General features: G+C 57.7%; 1 protein-coding gene across 4 annotated transcripts; it reads right to left on the minus strand.

The window, feature by feature from the left end:
- Positions 1-726: 726 nt before the first annotated feature.
- On the minus strand, positions 727-19,189 carry CLU (clusterin). 4 transcript variants are annotated; one of them, XM_066547663.1, is made up of 9 exons: positions 19,035-19,189; positions 12,371-12,458; positions 10,903-11,051; positions 7,167-7,337; positions 3,800-4,217; positions 2,493-2,606; positions 1,383-1,609; positions 963-1,144; positions 727-885 (listed from the first exon to the last, which is right to left on the minus strand). In XM_066547663.1, the coding sequence occupies exons 2-9, from the start codon at positions 12,453-12,455 to the stop codon at positions 879-881; spliced, it is 1,353 nt and encodes a 450-aa protein (XP_066403760.1). In that variant the 5' UTR covers positions 12,456-12,458; positions 19,035-19,189; the 3' UTR covers positions 727-878. The 4 variants fall into 4 exon arrangements, with proteins under 4 accessions (XP_066403760.1, XP_066403756.1, XP_066403759.1 ...); XM_066547659.1 differs by lacking the exon at positions 19,035-19,189 and adding an exon at positions 19,021-19,025; XM_066547662.1 differs by lacking the exons at positions 10,903-11,051; positions 12,371-12,458; positions 19,035-19,189 and adding an exon at positions 9,801-9,890.
- Positions 19,190-20,709: the final 1,520 nt, after the last annotated feature.

Genomic DNA, 20,709 nt, shown 5'->3' on the forward strand with positions numbered 1-20,709 from the left:
GAGACAGGCCCTGGCACTGGGATTTTTGTCCCACAGGATGGGGACAGGCCCTGGCACTGGGATCTGTGTCCATGGTACTTGGACAGGCCCTGGCACTGGGATCCGTGTCCATGGCACCGGGACAGGCCCTGGCACTGGGATTTGTGTCCCACATGATGGGGACAGGCCCTGGCACTGGGATCTGTGTCCATGGCAGGGGGACAGGCCCTGGCACTGGAATCCCTGTCCATGGGATTGGGACAGGCCCTGGCACTGGGATCCGTGTCCATGGCACTGGGATGGGGACAGCCCTGGCACTGGGATCCATGTCCATGGGATTGGGACAGGCCCTGGCACTGGGATCTGTGTCCATGGCACTGGGACAGGCCCTGGCACTGGGATTTGTGTCCATGGCACTGGGATGGGGACAGGCCCTGGCACTGGGATCCGTGTCCATGGGATTGGGACAGGCCCTGGCACTGGGATTTGTGTCCATGGCACTGGGATGGGGACAGGTCCTGGCACTGGGATCTGTGTCTATGGCACTTGGACAGGCCCTGGCACTGGGATTTGTGTCCCACAGGATGGGGATAGGTCCACAATCCTCGGCAGCTCCTGCTGGATCAGATCCGGGACCGGATCCTGATTCCTCAACTCCACAATTCCGCAATGACGAAATTATGGAAAATTCCGATGCTTGTTTTCCTTCTTTTTCCCACAGGATGATCCCAAAAACTCCGTAGGCAGTTCCAGGGTGTTCAACTCTACCTTTATTTTCTGTTTGGGGCCCAGCAGGGTCCTGGCAGCAGGAAGGGTCAGGAGGGGAGAGGTGGCAGCGATGCTGAGAATTCCCCCCGGGAAGGGGGATCCGGAGGGGCGGCAGCGGCGGCATTGCCCGGCTACTCTCTGGAAATGAGGGAAAATTCGGGATGAGCCCTCTGTTATCCCTCAGGGGGGGTTTGGGAAGGTCCCACAGGACTCACACGGCGTTTTCCTTGAAGTGCTGCAGCGCCTGCTGGGCCACGTTCTCCATGAACCGGGGGTCGTCCCAGGGGATGTCCCCGGGCACGGTCAGCGCCAGCGGCTCCGAGTCGAAGAGCTGCACCGTCACCTGCGTGTCCGGGGGCACCGAGGGATCCTCGGGGTTCGGAGCCTTGGACAGCACCTGGAATGGACACCGGGGTCATCCCATGGGAAATTCTGAATTTCTGAGGTCGGAGCCGCCGCGGGAGAGCCCCAGGCAGGCCCCTGACCTTGGCTCCCATCCCGGCATCCGGCTCTGCCAAGAGATTCCCGGCCGGAGCACAAAGAGCCCTTTGTGGCCCTGTCCCACTTTCCGCCTTCCCGCCCCTGGCCCCGCTCCCATCCCGGCCCCATCCCGGCCCCATCCCAGCCGGCCTCACCGTGGTGACCTGCAGGAAGCCGTCGGAGCCCATGGAGTGGTTGGCCAGGCGGGACACCCAGCCGAACTGGCGGTTCAGCTGGTCCAGCAGGCCGGAGGTGTTGAACATTTCCTCCTGGAATTCCCGGAGCAGGGAATCGTAGCGGCGCGTGAAGCGCTCGGCCACGCGCACGGCGTCCTCCAGCTGCTCCCGCAGCTCCTGCTGGGAGGGATCCTCCTGCCCGCAGTCTGGGACGGGGCGGGATGGGGTCAGCACGGCCCTGCGGGGTTCATCCCGCCCCATCCTATCCCCATCCCATGTCCCCCCACCCCAAAATGCACTCCAACCCCCCCCCCCACCCTGTGCACCCCAAAGCCTGAATTGCGCCTCCCATCCCTGTTCCCATCCACATCCCTGTTCCTGTTCCATCCCCATTTCCATTCCCTTTCCCATCCCATTCCCATTCCCACTCCCAGTTTTCCATCTCCTTTCCCGTCCCCATTCCTGTCCCCATTCCCATTCCTGTCCGTATCCCCATTCCCATCCCTGTTCCATCCCCATTCTCATTCCATTCCCATCCCCATCCCCATTCCTGTCCCCATTCCCATTCCTGTCCCTGTTCCCCATTCCCATCCCTGTTCCATCCCCATTCTCATTCCATTCCCATCCCCATCCCCGTTCCCATTCCCATCACCATTCCTGTCCCTGTTCCCCATTCCCATCCCTGTTCCATCCCCATTCTCATCCCATTCCCATCCCCATGCTCGTTCCCATCCTTGTTCCTGTCCCGTTCCCGTCTCCATTCCCATTCCTGTCCCTGTTCCCCATTGCCATTCCCATTCCCATCCCTATCCCTGTTCCCCATTCCCATCTCTGTTCCCTTCCCCATTCCCATCCCCACTCCCATCCTTGTCCCCATTCCTCATTCCCATTCCCCTATTCCTCATTCCCATTCCCCCATTCCTGTTCCCATTCCCCCATTCCCATTCCCATTCCCCCATTCCCATCCCCACTCCCATCCTTGTCCCCATTCCCTGTTCCCATTCCCATCCCCGTTCCCATTCCCCCATTCCCATCCCCACCCCCATTTTTCCATCTCCTTTTCCATTCCCGTTCCCGTTCCCGGCTCACCCAAGGCCAGGATCTCCCGGCACTGCTCGCACTCATCCTTCATCCGCAGGCAGCCGGCCGAGTTCCGCCGGATCTCCCGGCAAACCATCCGGTCATTGCTGAAATTCCGGGATTCTGCGGGAATTCCGGGCCGGCCTCAGCTCCCCAAATCCCCCCCCCAGCCCCGGGAGGTCCCCCCCAGGTGCCAGAAAAGGGATTTTTCCTTGGAATTTGGGCCCCTCCCGTCCCCAGGGCTGCGTTGGCAGACGGTGATGGCACCGGTTGCGACATTCCCAAAAAAAACAAACACCAAAAAGACATGAGCTGTAATCCCAAAAAAAACAAACACCGAAAAAACATCGGCTGTAATCCCAAAAAAAAAAAACAAACACCGAAAAAACATCGGCTGTAATCCCAAAAAAAAACAAACACCAAAAAATCATCAGCACAATCCCAAAAACAACCTAACACCTGCAATATTCCCTGTAAAAACCACCTGCAATATTCCCATTAAAAAATACCTGCATATTCCCAAAAAACCCAAATACCTCCAACATTCCTTAAAAAAACCAGCCTGCAATATTCCCAAAAAATCCAAACACCTGCAACATTCTTCCCCCCACAAAAACCCATCAGCAGCATTCCCAAAAAACCCAAACACCTGCAAAATTCCAAAAAAAAAAACCCCATTCCCATGATGGCAGCTGGGATTGAGGTGGGACAACACCCAAAAATCCCAGCCCACCACCAGCGAAGCTCCTGATTCCCAGGTTTCCACGGGAACTCCCTTTAGGGAATCCTCCAACATTGCCAAGGATTTTCTGGGAATCTTTTCCCAGAATCCTCCAACGTTGCTAAGGATTTTCTGGGAATCTTTTCTCAGAATCCCCCAAATCCTCCAAAGTTGCCAAGGATTTTCTGGGAATCTTCTCAGAAACCTCAGAATCCTCCAAGATTGCAAAGGATTTTCTGCGAATCTTTTCCCAGAATCCTCCAAGGTGGCAAAGGATTTTCTGTGAATCTTTTCCCAGAATCCTCCAACGTTGCCAAGGATTTTCTGCGAATCTCTTCCCAGAAATCCTCCAAATCCTCCAAAGTTACCAAGGATTTTCTGGGAATCTTTTCTCAGAATCCTCCAACGTTCCAAAGGATTTTCTGGGAATCTTTTCTCAGAATCCCCCAAATCCTCTAAACCCGGGAAGGGTTTTCTGGGCGTCCTTTCTCAGAATCCTCGGAACTCCAGATGATTTCCCCGCGACTCTTTTCCCCAAACCCCACCGGAATTCGGTGGATCCCCCACCCGCCGTCCCGCTCCCCTCCATTCCCACCTGTCCCGAACTCTCCGGTGGGATTCTCCCAGCTGCCCTGGGCGTCCTCCAGCATGCGCTGGGTCATCTGGAAGAGCGGCTGGAAGAGCTGCTGGAAGCCGCCGTGGCGGTGCGGGAAGAACGGGAAGAAGTCCCCGGAGAAGCGCCGGGAGCGGCGCGGGAGGCGCAGCCGCTGCACCGGCGGCCCCAGCGCCTCGCGGAAGCCGCCGAAGGGCACCTGGAAGAAGGGGTGGAGGCGGCCCTGGACCCGGGAGCTGTCGAGGAAGATGTCCTGGACGCCGTCCTCCATGAGGCCGAAGCGCTCCTCCAGGTCCTGCAGCTGCCGCTCCTGGCGCTCGTCGCGCTCCAGCAGCGAGTCCAGGCGCTCGCCGTCCACCCAGATGGAGATGGGAGACGAGTGGTTCAGGAATTCCTCCAGCTGGGAATGGGAATGGGAATGGGGTCAGAACCTGGGATCCCCGGGCCATGTGGGATCCTGCACCTGGAGACCCTCTGGGAATGGGAACAAAACCCAGGATCCCCGGGCCATGTGGGATCCCACAGCTGGAGACCCTCTGGGAATGGGAACAAAACCCTGCCATTCCCAGGATCCCCGTGACATGTGGAATCCCGCACCTGAGACCCTCTGGGAATGGGAACTAAACCCAGGATCCCCGGGCCATGTGGGATCCCACAGCTGGAGACCCTCTGGGAATGGGGTCAGAACCTGGGATCCCTGGGCAATGTGGGATCCTGCACCTGAGACCCTCTGGGAATGGGAACTAAACCCAGGATCCCTGTGTGATGTGGGATCCCTCACCTGGAGACCCTCTGGGAATGGGATCAAAGGTTGGTCATTCCTAGGATCCCACACACGGAGACCCTCTGGAAATGGGATCAAAACCTGGGATCCCTGGGCAATGTGGGATCCCACAGCTGGAGACCCTCTGGGAATGGGGTCAAACCCCAGCTGTTCCCAGAATCCCACACCTGGAGACCCTCTGGGAATGGGGCCAGAATCCAGGATCCCCGTGCCATGTGGGATCCCCCACCTGAGACCCTCTGGGAAGGGGATCAAAACCTGGCCGTTCCCAGGATCCCTCAGCCGGAGATCCTCTGGGAATGGGATCAAAACCCAGCCATTCCCGGGATCCCTGTGCCATGTGGGATCCCCCACCTGGAGACCCTCTGGGAATGGGATCAGGGAAAAATCCCACTTTCCTGTGTGATGTGGGATCCTGCACCTGGAGACCCTCAGGGAATGGGATCAAAACCCAGCCATTCCCAAGATCCCAAACCGGAGACCCTCTGGGAATGGAACAAAACCCAGGATCCCTGGGCCATGTGGGATCCTGCACTTTGAGACTCTCTGGGAGTGGGATCAGGGCAGAATCCCCCATTCCTGGGATCCCTGTGTGATGTGGGATCCTGCATATGGAGACCCTCTGGGAATGGGATCAAAACCCAGCCATTCCCGGGATCCCTGTGCCATGTGGGATCCCGCACCTGGAGACCCTCTGGGAATGGGGTCAGGGGAAAATCCCCCTTTCCTGGGATCCCTGTGCCATGTGGGATCCCACACTCTGGGAATGGGATCAAAACCCGGCCATTCCCAGGATCCCACACCTGGAAACCCTCTGGGAATGGGATCAGGACAGAGTCCCCCATTCCCAGTATCCTTGTGGGATCCCTCAGCAGCCCAAGCCCTGGGAATGGGATGAGACCAAGGCCCTTCCCGGTATTCCCGTGTGATGTGGGGTCCCTCCCCGGCAGTTTTCCAGTTAATGGGAACGGGAGTCGGGTGAGGCTGAGTTCCCCCTTTTCCCGTATCCCGGTGCCCCTCCCCTGCCTGGAGTCACTAACGGGAATGGGAATGGGATCACGCTCAATCCCCTTTTCCTGTATCCCGGTGCCCCTGACCTGTGTGGGGTCACTAACGGGAATGGGATCACGCTCAATCCCCTTTTCCTGTATCCCGGTGCCCCTGACCTGTGTGGGGTCACTAACGGGAATGGGATCACCCCAAATGTGGGAATGGGATCACCCCAAATCGCCTTTTCCTGGTATTCCTGTGTCTCTCAGCCGCTGACACTCTGGCTAATGGGAATGGGAAGGGGATCATCCCCAATCCCCCCGTTTTCCCGTAGTTTCCCTGACGTTTTCCTGGTACTTCCCCAGGATTTCCCCAGTGTTTGCCTGGTATTTCCCCATTATTTCCCTGGTGTTTCCCCATTGTTTACCCTTTGTTTTCCTGGTATTTCCCCAGTGTTTCCCATTTTTTCCCCATTGTTTTCTCCATGTTTCCCTGGTGTTTCCCCACTGTTTCTCTGTTGTTTCCCATTTTTTTCCCATTGTTTCCCCCAGTGTTTCTCTACTGTTTCCCCATTGTTTCCCCTACATTTCCTTATTTCCCTGGTATTTTCCCATTACTTCCCTGTTGCTTCCCCGCTGTTTCCCCATTTTTCCACCGGTGTTTCTTTCCCCAGTGTTTCCGCCCTGTTTCTCCATTGTTTCCCCATTGTTTTCTGGTGTTTCCCTGTTGTTTCCCCATTGCTTCCCGTTGTTTCCCTGTTGTTTTTCCAGTATTTCCCCAGCATCTCCTGTTGTTTCCCCGTTGTTTCCCCATTGTTTCCCTGCTATTTCCTTGGTGTTTCCCCATTATTTCCTGGTTTTTCCCTGCTGTTTCCCCACTGTTTCCCTCCCTTTTCCCCATTGTTTCCCTGGTATTTTCCCAGTATCTCTCCACTGTTTCCCCATTGTTTCCCAATGTTTCCCCAATGTTTTCCTGGTGTTTCCCTGTTGTTTCCTGGTTCTTTCCCCACTGTTTCCCTGGTATCTTCATGGTATTTCCCTGGTGCTCCCCCATTATTTCCCTGCTATTTCCCTATTGTTTCCCCATTGCTTCCATGCTGTTTCGGCATTGGTTCCCTGCTGTCCCCTTCTACATTCCTGGTACTTCCCCATTTTTTCCCCTTGCTTCCCTCTTTTCCCCCGGTGTTTCCCCAGTGTTTCCTCATTGTTTCTCAGCATTTCCTCATTGTTTCCCTGTGTTTCCCCATTGTTTGTTTCCCTGCTGTTTCCCCATTTTTTTCCCTGGTGTTTCCCCGCTGTTTCCTCGTTATTTCCCTGTTGTTTCTCCATTTTTTCCCTGGTGTTTCCCCACTGTTTCCTCATTAGTTCCCTGTTGTTTCCCCGTTGTTTCCTCATTATTTCCCTGTTGTTTCCCCGCTGTTTCCTCGTTATTTCCCTGTTGTTTCCCCATTTTTTCCCTGGTGTTTCCCCACTGCTTCCCCGCTGCTTCCCCATTGTTTCCCGGTGTTTCCTCATTGTTTCCCCGGTATTTCCGCGCCGTTTCCCAGTCATTTTCCCCGCTGCCGCGGCGGCTCACCTGTCGGCCCACGAGCCCGGCGCCGCTGCGGCAGGTGCGAGAGTAGAAGCGGAGGCAGCGCTGCCGCAGGCAGGGCTTGCAGCTCTCCCACAGCGCCTGCACCGAGGCGTTGCAGCGCTCGCCCCGCGCCGACAGCTCCTGCTCCTTCTGCCGCGCCAGCTGCACCGCTTCCTGCCGGGAATGCCGCCCTCAGAGCCGCGCGCCCGGGCCACCGGGGACGGCCAGGTCCCAGCATGGCATTCCCAGAGTTCCAGGACACCCCAGTCCCCGGCACGGCATTCCCAGAGTCCCGGGACACCCCAATCCTGGCATTCCCAGAGTCCCGGGACACCCCAATCCCTGGCACAGAATTCCCAGATTCCTGGGACACCCTGATCCCCGGCACGGCATTCCCAGATTCCCAGGACACCCCAATCCCAGCATTCCCAGAGTTCCAGGACACCCCAATCCTTGGCACGGCATTCCCAGATTCCCGGGATACCCCAACTCCCACACAGCATGCCCAGAGCCCTGGGACACAGCAATCCCAATCCTGGCATTCCCAGATTCCCGGGACACCCCAATCCCTGGCACGGCATTCCCAGAGTCCCGGGACACCCCAATCCCAGCATTCCCAGAGTTCCAGGACACCCCAATCCCTGGCACAGAATTCCCAGATTCCCAGGACAGCCTGATCCCCAGCACAGCATTCCCAGAGTGCTGGGACACTCCAATCCCAGTATTCCCAGATTCCCAGGACACCCCAGTCCCTGGCACAGCATTCCCAGATTCCCAGGACAGCCTGATCCCCAGCACGGCATTTCCAGAGTCCTGGGACACCCCGATCCCGGCATTCCCAGATTCCCAGGACACCCCAACTCCCACACAGCATGCCCAGAGCCCTGGGACACAGCAATCCCAATCCTGGCATTCCCAGATTCCCAGGATGCCCCAAACTCCAGCACGGCATTCCCAGAGTTCCAGGACACCCCAATATCCAGCACGGGCATTCCCAGAGCCCCGGGACACCCCAACTCCCACATGGCATTCCCAGAGTTCCAGGACACACAATTCCCAAGCATTCCCAGAGTGCTGGGATACACCAGTCCCCAGCACAGCACTCCCAGGTTCCCAGGACACCCTGATCCCAAGCACAGCATTCCCAGAGCCCTGGGAGCAGCTGAACCCCAGCATGGCATTCCCAGATTCCCAGGACACCCCAACTCCTGCAGGGCATCCCCTGTTCCCGGGACACAGCAACCCCCGGGATAACAATCCCTGTTCCCAGGACACCCAACCCCTGACACAGCATTCCCTGTTCCCAGAACACTCCGATCCCTGACACAGCATTCCCTGTTCCTGGGACATCCCAACCCCTGACACAGCATTCCCAATTCCCAGGACACCCAATCCCTGACACAGCATTCCCTGTTCCCGGAACACCCCAACCCCTGACACAGCATTCCCTGTTCCCGGAACACTCCGATCCCTGACACAGCATTCCCTGTTCCCAGGACACCCAACCCCTGACACAGCATTCCCTGTTCCTGGGACGGCATTCCCTGTTCCAGGACACATTGACCCCTGACACAGCAATCCCCATTCCCAGGACACCCAACCCCTGACACAGCATTCCCAGATTCTCGGGACATTCCAGGACCCAGGACACACCATTCCCAGGACAGCATCCCCCATTCCTGGGATGGCATTCCCCATTCCCAGACCATCCCGTTCCCAGTCCATCCCCAGCCCATTCCCATCCCTTTCCCATTCCCAGCCCAATCCCATTCCCATCCCTTTCCCATACCGATCCCATTCCTGTCCTGTTGCCATTCCCATCCCCATCCCTTTCCCATTCCTGGACCATTCTGATTCCATCCCCATTCCATTCCTGTTCCTGTTCCCATCCCCTTCCCATTCCCAGTCCCATTCCCATTCCTGATCCCAATCCCATTCCCAAATCCCATTCCCAATCCCAACCCCATTTCTGTCCCCGATCCCAAATCCCAATCCCAATCCCGCTCCCACACCTCCTTCCCGCGCTGCGCCTGCTGCAGGGAGCACAGCAGCTCCTGGTGCCCGCGGCCGCTGCGCTCCACTCCCATTCCCGTTCCTGATTCCATCCCATTCCCAAATCCCAATCCCAAATCCCAATCCCAAATCCCAATCCCAATCCTGATCCCAAATCCCATTCCAAATCCCATTCCCACACCTCCTTGCCGCCCTGCGCCTGCTGCAGGGAGCGCAGCAGCTCCCAAATCCCATTCCCAATCCCATCCCAAATCCCAATCTGGATCCCCATTCCCATTCCCATTCCCACACCTCCTTCCCGCACTGGGCCTGCTGCAGGGAGCGCAGCAGCTCCTGGTGCCCGCGGCCGCTGCGCTCCACTCCCGTTCTTGATCCCAATCCCGATCCCGATCCCCATCCCAAATCCCAATCCGGATCCCAAATCCCAATCCCAATCCCGCTCCCACACCTCCTTCCCGCGCTGCGCCTGCTGCAGGGAGCGCAGCAGCTCCTGGTGCCCATGGCCGCTGTGCTCCACTCCCGTTCCCGTTCCTGATTCCATCCCATTCCCAAATCCCAATCCCAATCCCAAATCCCAAATCCCAATCCGGATCCCAAATCCCAATCCCAATCCCGCTCCCACACCTCCTTCCCGCGCTGGGCCTGCTGCAGGGAGCGCAGCAGCTCCTGGTGCCCACGGCCGCTGTGCTCCACTCCCATTCCCGTTCCTGATCCCAATCCCGATCCCAATCCCAATCCCAATCCCAATCCCACACCTCCTTCCCGCGCTGCGCCTGCTGCAGGGAGCGCAGCAGCTCCTGGTGCCCATGGCCGCTGTGCTCCACTCCCGTTCCCGTTCCTGATTCCATCCCATTCCCAAATCCCAATCCCAATCCCAAATCCCAAATCCCAATCCGGATCCCAAATCCCAATCCCAATCCCGCTCCCACACCTCCTTCCCGCGCTGCGCCTGCTGCAGGGAGCGCAGCAGCTCCTGGTGCCCATGGCCGCTGTGCTCCACTCCCGTTCCCGTTCCTGATTCCATCCCATTCCCAAATCCCAATCCCAATCCCAAATCCCAAATCCCAATCCGGATCCCAAATCCCAATCCCAATCCCGCTCCCACACCTCCTTCCCGCGCTGGGCCTGCTGCAGGGAGCGCAGCAGCTCCTGGTGCCCACGGCCGCTGTGCTCCACTCCCATTCCCGTTCCTGATCCCAATCCCGATCCCAATCCCAATCCCAATCCCAATCCCACACCTCCTTCCCGCGCTGCGCCTGCTGCAGGGAGCGCAGCAGCTCCTGGTGCCCATGGCCGCTGTGCTCCACTCCCGTTCCCGTTCCTGATTCCATCCCATTCCCAAATCCCAATCCCAATCCCAAATCCCAAATCCCAATCCGGATCCCAAATCCCAATCCCAATCCCAATCCCACACCTCCTTCCCGCGCTGCGCCTGCTGCAGGGAGCGCAGCAGCTCCTGGTGCCCGCGGCCGCTGTGCTCCACTCCCGTTCTCGTTCCTGATCCCAATCCCGATCCCGATCCCGATCCCAATCCCAATCCCAAATCCCAATCCCATTCCCGCTCCCACACCTCCTTCCCGCGCTGCGCCTGCTGCAGAGAGCGCAGCAGCTCCTGGTGCCCGCGGCCGCTGTGCTCCACTCCCGTTCTCGTTCCTGATCCCAATCCCGATCCCGATCCCGATCCCAATCCCAATCCCAAATCCCAATCCCATTCCCGCTCCCACACCTCCTTCCCGCGCTGGGCCTGCTGCAGGGAGCGCAGCAGCTCCTGGTGCCCGCGGCCGCTGCGCTGCAGCAGCTCCTGCATCCTGCGCACGCCCTGCAGCGCCCGCTCCACCTCCACGTCCACCACGCGGCTGCCGGCCGCAGACAGCTCTGCAGGGGCGGGAGAATATTGGGGAAAAATTGGGGAAAAGTGGGGAAAAAGCGGGGGGAAAGGTGGAGGAAAATTGGGGGAAATATCCGGGGGAAACTGGGGAAAAATTGGGGGGAAAAGTGGATGGAAAAGTGGAGGAAATATCCGAGGGAAAGAGGGGGGAAAGTGGCGGGGAAATGGGGGGGAAAATTGGGGAAAAATGGGGGGAAAGTGGGGGAAAAGAAGGGGGAAAAGAAGGGGGAAAAGAAGGGGGAAACACAGAGAAAAGATGGGGAAAATTGGGGGGAAAGTGGGGGGAAAGTGGGGGGAAAGTGGGGGAAATATCCAGGGGAAAGTGGGGGGAAAGAAGGGGGAAAAATGGGGGGAAAGTGGGGGAAAAGAAGGGGGAAAAGAAGGGAGAAACACAGAGAAAAGATGGGGAAATTTGGGGGAAAAGTGGATGGAAAAGTGGAGGAAATATCCAGGGGAAATTGAGGAAAAGAATGGGAAAAGAAGGGTGAAAAGAAGGGGGAAACACAGAGAAAAGATGGGGAAATTGGGGGAAAAGTGGGGGAAAATTGGGGAGAAAATGGGGAAAATTCGTGGGAAAAGTGAGGGGAAATGGGGGGAGAATGGGGGGGAAAGTGGGGAAAATTGGGGAAGAGCGGGCAAAAGATGGGGGAAAATTGGGGGGAAAAGTGAGGGAAAATTGGGGGGAAAAGTGAGGGAAAATTGGGGGGAAAAGTGATGGAAAATTGGGGGGAAAAGTGGGGAAAATATGGGGGAAATACAGAGAAAAGATGGGGAAAATTGGGGAAAAATTACCCCCCCTCCCCAACCCCCCCCAAAATTAAAACCCGTGACCCCCCCCAGCATGCGACCCCCCCCAAATGAGACCCTGTGACCCCAACCCCCCCAAAATTAAAACCCGTGACCCCCACCACTGTCCCTAATGCACCAAAATGAGATGCCATGACTCCCCCTCCCCAAACCCCCCATATTTAACCCCAAACCCCCCCAAATTTAACCCCAAACCCCCCCCATATTTAACCCCAAACCCCCCCAAATTTAACCCCAAACCCCCCAAATGTAACCCCCCAAATTTAACCCAAACCCCCCAAATTTAACCCCAACCCCCCTAAATTTAACCCCAAATTTAACCCCAAACCCCCCAAATTTAACCCCAACCCCCCCCAAATTTAACCCCAAACGCCCCAAATTTAACCTCAAACCTCCCAAATTTAACCCCAAACCCCCCCAAATTTAACCCCAAACGCCCCAAATTTAACCCCAAACCCCCCCAAATTTAGCCCCAAACCCCCAAATTTCCCCTCCTCACCTCGGAGCTCCCCGGGGGGCAGCAGTGCCCGTGCCCCCCCCAGGGCCAGGAGCGCCAGCAGCGACAGCGACAGCGACAGCGCCATGGCCTGGGGACAGGGACAGGGACAGGGTGAGGGGACAGGGACAGGGACAGGGTGAGGGGACAGCGACAGCGACAGGGTGAGGGGACAGCGACAGGGTGAGGGGACAGCAACAGGGTGAGGGGACAGGGACAGCGCCATGGCCTGGGGACAGCGACAGGGACAGGGTGAGGGGACAGCGACAGGGTGAGGGGACAGCGACAGGGACAGGGTGAGGGGACAGCGACAGGGACAGCGCCATGGCCTGGGGACAGCGACAAGGACAGGGTGAGGGGACAGGGACAGGGACAGGAACAGTGCCATGGCCTGGGGACAGCAACAGGGTGAGGGGACAGCGACAGGGACAGGGTGAGGGGACAGGGTGAGGGGACAGGAACAGTGCCATGGCCTGGGGACAGGGACAGGGTGAGGGGACAGGGAGTGGGGACAGGGACAGGGGACAGGGGACAGTGTGAGGGGACAGGGACAGTGCCATGGCCTGGGGACAGAGACAGGGACAGGGTGAGGGGACAGGGGACAGGGACAGGGCCTGGGGACAGCAAGAGGGACAAGGGTGAGGGGACAGTGACAGCGCCATGGCCTGGGGACAGGGACAGGGTCAGGGGACAGGGACAGTGCCGTGGCCTGGGGACAAGAGGGACAGGGACAGAGTCAGGCAGAGGGACAGCGACAGCGCCATGGCCTGGGGACAGGGACAGGGGACAGGGACAGTGACAGCGCCATGGCCTGGGGACAGGGACAGGGGACAGGGACAGTGACAGCGCCATGGCCTGGGGACAGGGACAGGGGACAGGGACAGGGGACAGGGACAGCGACAGTGCCATGGCCTGGGGACAGGGACAGGGGACACTGACAGTGACATGGTCTGGGGACAGGGACGGGGTCAGGGGACAGGATGAGGGGTCAGGGACAGGGACAGTGACAGCACCATGGCCTGGGGACAGGGACAGGGTGAGGGACAGGGTGAGGGGACAGCAACAGGGACAAGGACAGTGCCATGGCCTGGGGACAGGGAGAAGGACAGGGGACAATGACAGCACCATGGTCTGGGGACAGGGACAAGGATGGGGACAGGGGGGTCAGGGACAAGGGACAGGGGGCTCAGGAGGGGACAGGGACAGGGGGGGACAGGGACAGGATTGGGGGGGACAGGGTGAGATGGGGGGACAGCAACGGGGGAGGACAGGGACAGAAAGGGACAGAAAGGGACAGGGGGGCCAGGGGACAGGAGGGGACGGGGGGACAGGAGTGACAGGGTGGGACAGGGGGGTCAGGGACACTGACAGGGATGGGGGACAGGGCCAGGAGGGGCTGGGGTGTCAGGGACAGGGATTGGGGACAGGGACAAGGCGGGGGTCAGGAGGGGACGGGGACAGTGCCATGGTCTGGGGGAGGGGACAGAGACGGGCATGGGGGGACAGGGCGGGACAGAGCGGGGGACAGCAACAGGGGGGTCAGGGGGGGACAGGGACAGGAAGGGACGGGGGGGACAGGAGGGGACAGGAGTGACAGGGTGGGACAGGGGGCTCAGGGACATGGGGGTCGGGGGGGACAGGAGGGGACAGGGATTGGGGACAGGAGGGGATGGGAGGGTCAGGGACAGGGAGGGGACAGGGACAGCAATGGGGACCGGGGTGCCAGGGGGGGAAATGGGGGTCAGGGGGGTGACAGGGACAGGAAGGGACATGGGGGGGACATGGATTGGGGACAGGAGGGGACAGGGGGGGACAGGGGGGGCACAGGGGGGGACAGAGGGGACAGGGGGGGACAGAGGGGACAGAGGGGACGGGGGGGGTCAGGGCCGGGCCTGCCCCTCCCCCACCCTCACGGGACTGTGACTCATCCCCTCCCCCCCCTCCCCGCCCCCCCCCCAAACCAAACAAACCCGGGAGCGGGAAACGGGGGGGGAGGGGAGGGGAGGGGAGAGGGGGGGGGGGGGGGCACTGGGGGGGTTTAGGGGTCCGGGGGGGGGCGGGGATTTAGGGGCGTTTAGGGGCGCATTTGTGGGGTTCCCTGAGCATTGGGGGATCAGAGGGGATTTAGGGGCGCACTGGGGGGGTTTAGGGGCGCACTTGTGGGGCTCCCTGAGCATTGGGGGATCAGAGGGGATTTAGGGGCGTTTAGGGGCGCACTTGTGGGGCTCCCTGAGCATTGGGGGATCAGAGGGGATTTAGGGGCGTTTAGGGGCGCACTTGTGGGGTTCCCTGAGCGTTGGGGGATCAGAGGGGATTTAGGGGCGCACTGGGGGGTTTAGGGGCGCACTTGTGGGGCTCCCTGAGCATTGGGGGATCAGAGGGGATTTAGGGGCGTTTAGGGGCGCACTTGTGGGGCTCCCTGAGCATTGAGGGGTCCCTGAGCACTTTGGGGGGGGGTCTCTGAGCATTGGGGGTGTTTGGGGGGGCACGGGGGGTTTAGGGGGGCTCTGGGGGGGGTCCCTGGGCACGGGGGGGTCCCTGGGGGGGTCCGGCCGTGCCCCCCCCCCCCCCCCCCCGGGCCCGGGGACCGCGGGCGGAATTTCGGAATTTCCCGGGCGGGGCCCAAACCGCAACCCCCGCCCCCCCCCAAAAAAAAGGAGCGGCCCCGGGCCCCCCCCGCCCCCCAAAAAAAAGGAGCGGCCCCCGTCCCCCCCGCCCCCCCAGTGGGAGCCGCCGCCGCCTCCTCCGGGATTGTGCAATTCCCAAATGAAACCCAAACACACCCAAAATAACCCAAATACAACCAAATGAATCCGGAATTTAACACAAAAAAAAAAAAAAAAACCAAACCCGAATAAAACCCGAATAAAAACCCGAATAAACCCAAATAAAAACCGAAATAAGACCGAATAAAACCCAAATAAAAACCGAAATAAGAACCTAAATAAATCCAAATAAAAACCGAAACCTAAATAAATCCAAATAAAAACCGAATGAAACCCGAATAAAAACCGAATGAAACCCGAATAAAAACCGAATAAAACCCAAATAAACCTAAATAAAAACCGAAATAGAACCTAAATAAACCCAAATAAAACCCAATTAAACCCAAATAAAAACAAAATAAAAACAAAATAAAACCCAAATAAAACCCAAGTAAACCCAAATAAAACCTGAATAAAACCCGAATAAAAGCCAAATAAACCCTGAATAAAAACCGAAAAAAACCCGAATAAAAACCGAAATAGAACCTAAATAAACCCTGAATAAAAACCGAATAAAACCCAAATAAAATCCGAATAAACCCAAATAAAACCCAAATAAAACCCGAATAAAACCTAAATAAAACCCGAATAAAACCCAAATAAAACCCGAATAAAACCCAAATAAAACCCAAATAAAACCAAATAAAAATGAAATAAAACCCGAATAAAATCCAAATAAAACCCAAGTAAAACCAAATAAAACCCAAATAAAACCCAAGTAAACCCAGCTAAGCCCGGCCCAGCCCCCCCTTCCCTCCCCAGCCTTGTGCAATGCGGGCCCAGCCCGGGGGGGCCACTGTCCCCAACCCCCCCTGCAGGGTGACACTGCAGGAAAACAGCCCCGAAACCCAAAAAACACAGCCCAAAAACACAGCCCAAAACACAGCCCAAAAACCAAAAAAAAACACAGCCCAAAACACAGCCCCGAAACCCAAAAAAACACAGCCCAAAACACAGCCCCGAAACCCAAAAACACAGCCCAAAACCCAAAAAAACACAGCCCAGAAACCCAAAAAAACACAGCCCAAAAACCCAAAAACACAGCCCCGAAACCCAAAAAACACAGCTCAGAAACCCAAAAACACAGCCCCAAAACCCAAAAAAACACAGCCCAGAAAAACACAGCCCAAAAACCCAAAAACACAGCCTAAAAACCCAAAAAAACACAGCCCAAAACACAGCCCAAAAACCCAAAAAACACAGCTCAGAAACCCCAGAAACACAGCCCAAAACACAGCTCAGAAACCCAAAAACACAGCCCAGAACCCAAAAAAACACAGCCCAGAAACCCCAAAAACACAGCCCAAAACACAGCCCAGAAACCCAAAAACACAGCCCCGAAACCCAAACACAGCCCAGACACCCCAAAACCCAAAAACACAGCCCAAAAACCCCAAAACACAGCCCAGAAACCCCAAAAACCCAAAACACAACCAAAAACCCCCAAAAAAAGCCCAGAAACCCCAAAACACAGCCCAGAAACCCCAAAAACCCAAAAACACAGCCCAAAAACCCAAAAACCCAGCCCCAAAACACAGCCCCAAAGCCCAAAACCCGTCCCACAGCCCAAAACCAGAGCCCACAGCCCAAACAGCCCCCCCAGATCCTAAAAAACCCCAAATACCCCCCCCGACACCCCAGCAACCCCATCCCACATCCCAAACAATCCCCCTCAAATGCCAAACCCACACCCTGCAGCCCAAACCCACTGTCCAAATCCCAAACAACGCCCCCAAATACCTCCCCAAACCCCAAAACCCCCATCCCACAGCCCCTGAATCCCAAAACCCCGAACCCTCAAACCCCTCAACTCCCAAATCCCTGAATCCCAAATCCCTGAATCCCAAATCCCCGAACCCCCAAATCCCCGAAACTCCCAAACCCTAAAACCCCCATCCCACAGCCGCCCAAGTCCCAAATAAACCCCCATCCCAAATAAACCCATCCCACATCCCAAAAACCCATCCCCAAACCCCCCAAAAATATCTGAAATCCCAAAAACCCCATCCCAAACAATGCCCCCAAATCCCCAAAAAAAACCCCATCCCAAAAACCCCATCCCACATCCCAAATAACCCCCTCAAATCCCAAATAACCCCCCCGACACCCCAAAAACCCCCATTGCCACAGCCCCAAAACCCCATCCCACATCCCAAATAATCCCCCCATTCCAAACGGCCCCCCCAAATCCCAAATAACTCCATACATCCCAAATCCCGAATAACTCCCCCCAAATCCCAAACAAAGCCCACAAAATAACCCCCCTGTCCCAAATAACGCCCCCAATCCCAAAGAATCCCGCATATCCCAAATCCTAATTTACCCCCCATCCCAAAATATCCCCCCAAATCCTAAATAAACCCCCCCCAATCCCAAAATAACCCCACGTACCCCAAATCCCAAATCACCCCCCTGCAGCCCAAATCCTAAATAACCCTCCCATATCCCAAATAAACCCCAAATCCCAAATAACTCCCCATCCCCAAAAAAACCCCACAAATCCCAAATAACCCCCCCTGCACCCCAAATCCCAAATCCCCCCCCTCGAAATCCCAAATCCCAAATCATCGCCCCAAATCCCAAATCCCCGTTGGGTCCTGCCCGGCGCGGGGAATTGTGGGAAATTCCCGCCGAGCCTCCGCCCGCTCCATCCCCGCCCCCACCCCAAAAACCGCCCGGGGGGACCCCAAAACTGGGGGGGGGAAAGGGAAAAAAGAGGGGAAAATTGGGGGATTTGGGGTTCAGGATTTGGGATTCGAAGATTTGGGGATTCAGAGGTTTGGGGGCTTTTGGAATTTGGGGGTTCAGAGATTTGGGGTTTCGGGGGTTCGAGGATTTGGGGTTTTGGGATTCGGGGAGTTCTGAGATTTAGAAATTTGGGGGTTCGGGGATTTGGGGAGTTCTGGGATTTGGGGGTTCGGGAATTCGGAGTTTGGGGATTTGGGGGTTCGGGTTTTGGAGTTCGAGGATTTGGGGCTTCGGGAATTTGGGATTCAGGGTTCAGGGATTTGGGGGTTCGGGAGTTCGGGGATTTGGGGATGCGAGTTCAGGGATTGGGGAGTTTAGGGATTCAGGGATTTGGGAATTTGGGGGTTCGGGGGTTCGAGATTTGGGGATTTAGGAATTCGGGATTCAGGGATTTGGGGTTTGAGGGTTCAGGATTCAGGGATTTGGGATTCGGGGGTTTGGGGGTTCGGGATTCAGGGGTCAGGGATTTGGGGGGTTCGGGGATCCGAGGGTTCAGAGTTGGGGGATTCGGGGATTTGGGGATTCGGGGATACGGGGTTCAGGGATTTGGGATTCGGGGATTTGGGGGTTCAGAGATTTTTCAGGGATTCGGGGTTCAGGGATTTGGGGGTTCGGGGATTTGGGGGTTCAGGGGTTTGAGGGTTCGGGGTTTTGGGGTTCAGGGGTTCGGGGATTTGGGATTCGGAGGTTCGGGGATTCAGGGGTTCGGGGATTCAGGGGTTCGGGGATTTGGGATTCGGAGGTTCGGGGATTCAGGGGTTCGGGGATTTGGGGTTCGGGGTTCAGGGATTCAGGGGTTCGGGGATTTGGGATTCAGGGGTTTAAGGGTTCAGGGATTCGGAGGTTCGGGGATTTGGGATTCGGAGGTTCGGGGATTTGGGATTCGGAGGTTCGGGGATTCAGGGATTCAGGGGTTCGGGGATTTGGGGTTCGGGGATTCAGGGGTTCGGGGATTCAGGGGTTCGGGGATTTGGGATTCGGGGTTCAGGGATTCAGGGGTTCGGGGATTTGGGATTCAGGGGTTGGGGGATTCAGGGTTCAGGGATTTGGGGTTCGGGGTTCAGGGATTCAGGGGTTCGGGGATTTGGGATTCGGAGGTTCGGGGATTCAGGGGTTCGGGGATTCAGGGGTTCGGGGTTGCCGCAGTCCCGTACCCGCAGTCCCGCTCCGGTGCCGGGGCCGGGGCCGCTCCGGTGCCGCTTTATCCTCGGGCCGGTCCCGGTCCCGCCCCGTTCCCGCTCCCGTTCCGCTCCCGGAGCTTTCTGGAACGGCCCCGGCACCGCCCCGGCCTGGCCGCGGGCCCGGGGCCTCGCTAATTAATTAATGTATTCATTAATTAACTCCCAGCACCGCCCCCGGCCCGGCCCGGCCGCGGGCCCGGGGCCTCGCTAATTAATTAATGAATATATTCATTAATTAACTCCCGGCACCGCCCCCGGCCCGGCCCGGCCGCGGGCCCGGGGCCTCGCTAATTAATTAATGAATATATTCATTAATTAACTCCCGGAAGGGCCTCGGGAATTCCTGACCCACACCGAGGAAGTGCGCAAATTAATTAATTTGTTAATTAATTCCCGACCTGGCCCGGGGGGGGGGGAGGGGGGGGTGTTTACAAATATTAATGAATTTATTCATTAATTAACTCCCGGAACTGCCCCGGGGATTCCCGAGCCGGTCCGGGGGGGAAGGGTTTCGCAATTAATTAATTTATTAATTAATTAAATCCCGGAACTACCCCGGGGATTCCCGAGCCGGCCTGGGGGGAATGGAGGGGGGGGGGAGGGTTTCGCAATTAATTTTAAAATTAATTAATTAATTAATTCCCGGAACTGCCCCGGGGATTCCCGAGCCGGCCCGGAGGGGAGGAGTTTGCAAATATTAATTAATTTATTAATTAATAAAGTTATTAATTAATTCCCGCCCCGGCCCGGGGGGTTCGCCCCGCCCCCTTCCTCCCCGAGGTGGGCGGGGCCACGGTTGAGCCTCGCCCCGCCCCCAAAACAGCCCCGGATCCCAACCCGGGACCCCCGAATTGCCCGGGGGAAACTGAGGCACAACCCCGCCCCCTCCCTATACTGGGACCCCCCAAATCCCCGCCCCCAAATTCCTGCTCCCAAATCCCCGCCCCCCAAATCCCCGCCCCCAAAACTCCCCCCCCCCCCAATTCCCGCCCCTTCCTGGAACTGCCGCATTCCAGGGGAAACTGAGGCACAGCCCCCCCCTACCTCATTCTGGAAACACCCGAAATTTCTCCCCGCCCCCCGCCAAATCCCCGCCCCCAAATCAAATCCCCGCCCCCAAATCCCCGCCCCCAATTTCCCGCTCTTTCCCGGAGCTGCAGAATTCCTGGGGAAACTGAGGCACAGCCCTCACCCCCCCGCCCCAGATTCCCGCTCCTTCCTGCAGCGTTCCAGGGGGGAAACTGAGGCACAAATCCCCGCTATCCTCAGACCCCCGCCCTCCCCCAAATCCCCGCTCCTTCCTGGAGCTGCCATTCCTGGGGAAACTGAGGCACAAAATCTCCCCCTGCCCATCCTGGGACCCCCCAAATCCCCGCTCCTTCCTGGAGCTCCAACATTCCGGGGGAAACTGAGGCACCAATCCCAACCCCCCCCCCCCCTCATCCTCGGATCCCGCCCCCAAATTCCCGCCCCAAATTCCCGCTCCTTCCTGCAGCATTCCAGGGGAAACTGAGGCACATCTCACACACACCCCCCATCCTATGACCCCCAAAATTCCCACCCCAAATTATCGCCCCAAATTCCTTCTCCTTCCTGGAGCTGCCTCATTCCAGGGAGGGAAACTGAGGCACGAATCCCCCCCTATCCT

Source organism: Molothrus aeneus, chromosome 3, assembly GCF_037042795.1.
Source record: "Molothrus aeneus isolate 106 chromosome 3, BPBGC_Maene_1.0, whole genome shotgun sequence".
NCBI classification, from domain to species: domain Eukaryota; kingdom Metazoa; phylum Chordata; class Aves; order Passeriformes; family Icteridae; genus Molothrus; species Molothrus aeneus.

What these genes read in the sequence shown, in the direction of transcription:
- CLU (XM_066547663.1), bottom strand. Translation starts at nt 12,455, where the DNA reads ATGGCGCTGTCGCTGTCGCTGTCGCTGCTGGCGCTCCTGGCCCTGGGG. An exon ending in CCGGGCTCGTGGGCCGACAG is followed by an intron (nt 4,218 to 7,166) that starts GTGAGCCGCCGC and finishes TCCCATTCCCAG; the next exon opens with CTGGAGGAATTCCTGAACCA. An exon ending in CCGGGAGATCCTGGCCTTGG is followed by an intron (nt 1,610 to 2,492) that starts GTGAGCCGGGAA and finishes GCCCCGTCCCAG; the next exon opens with ACTGCGGGCAGGAGGATCCC.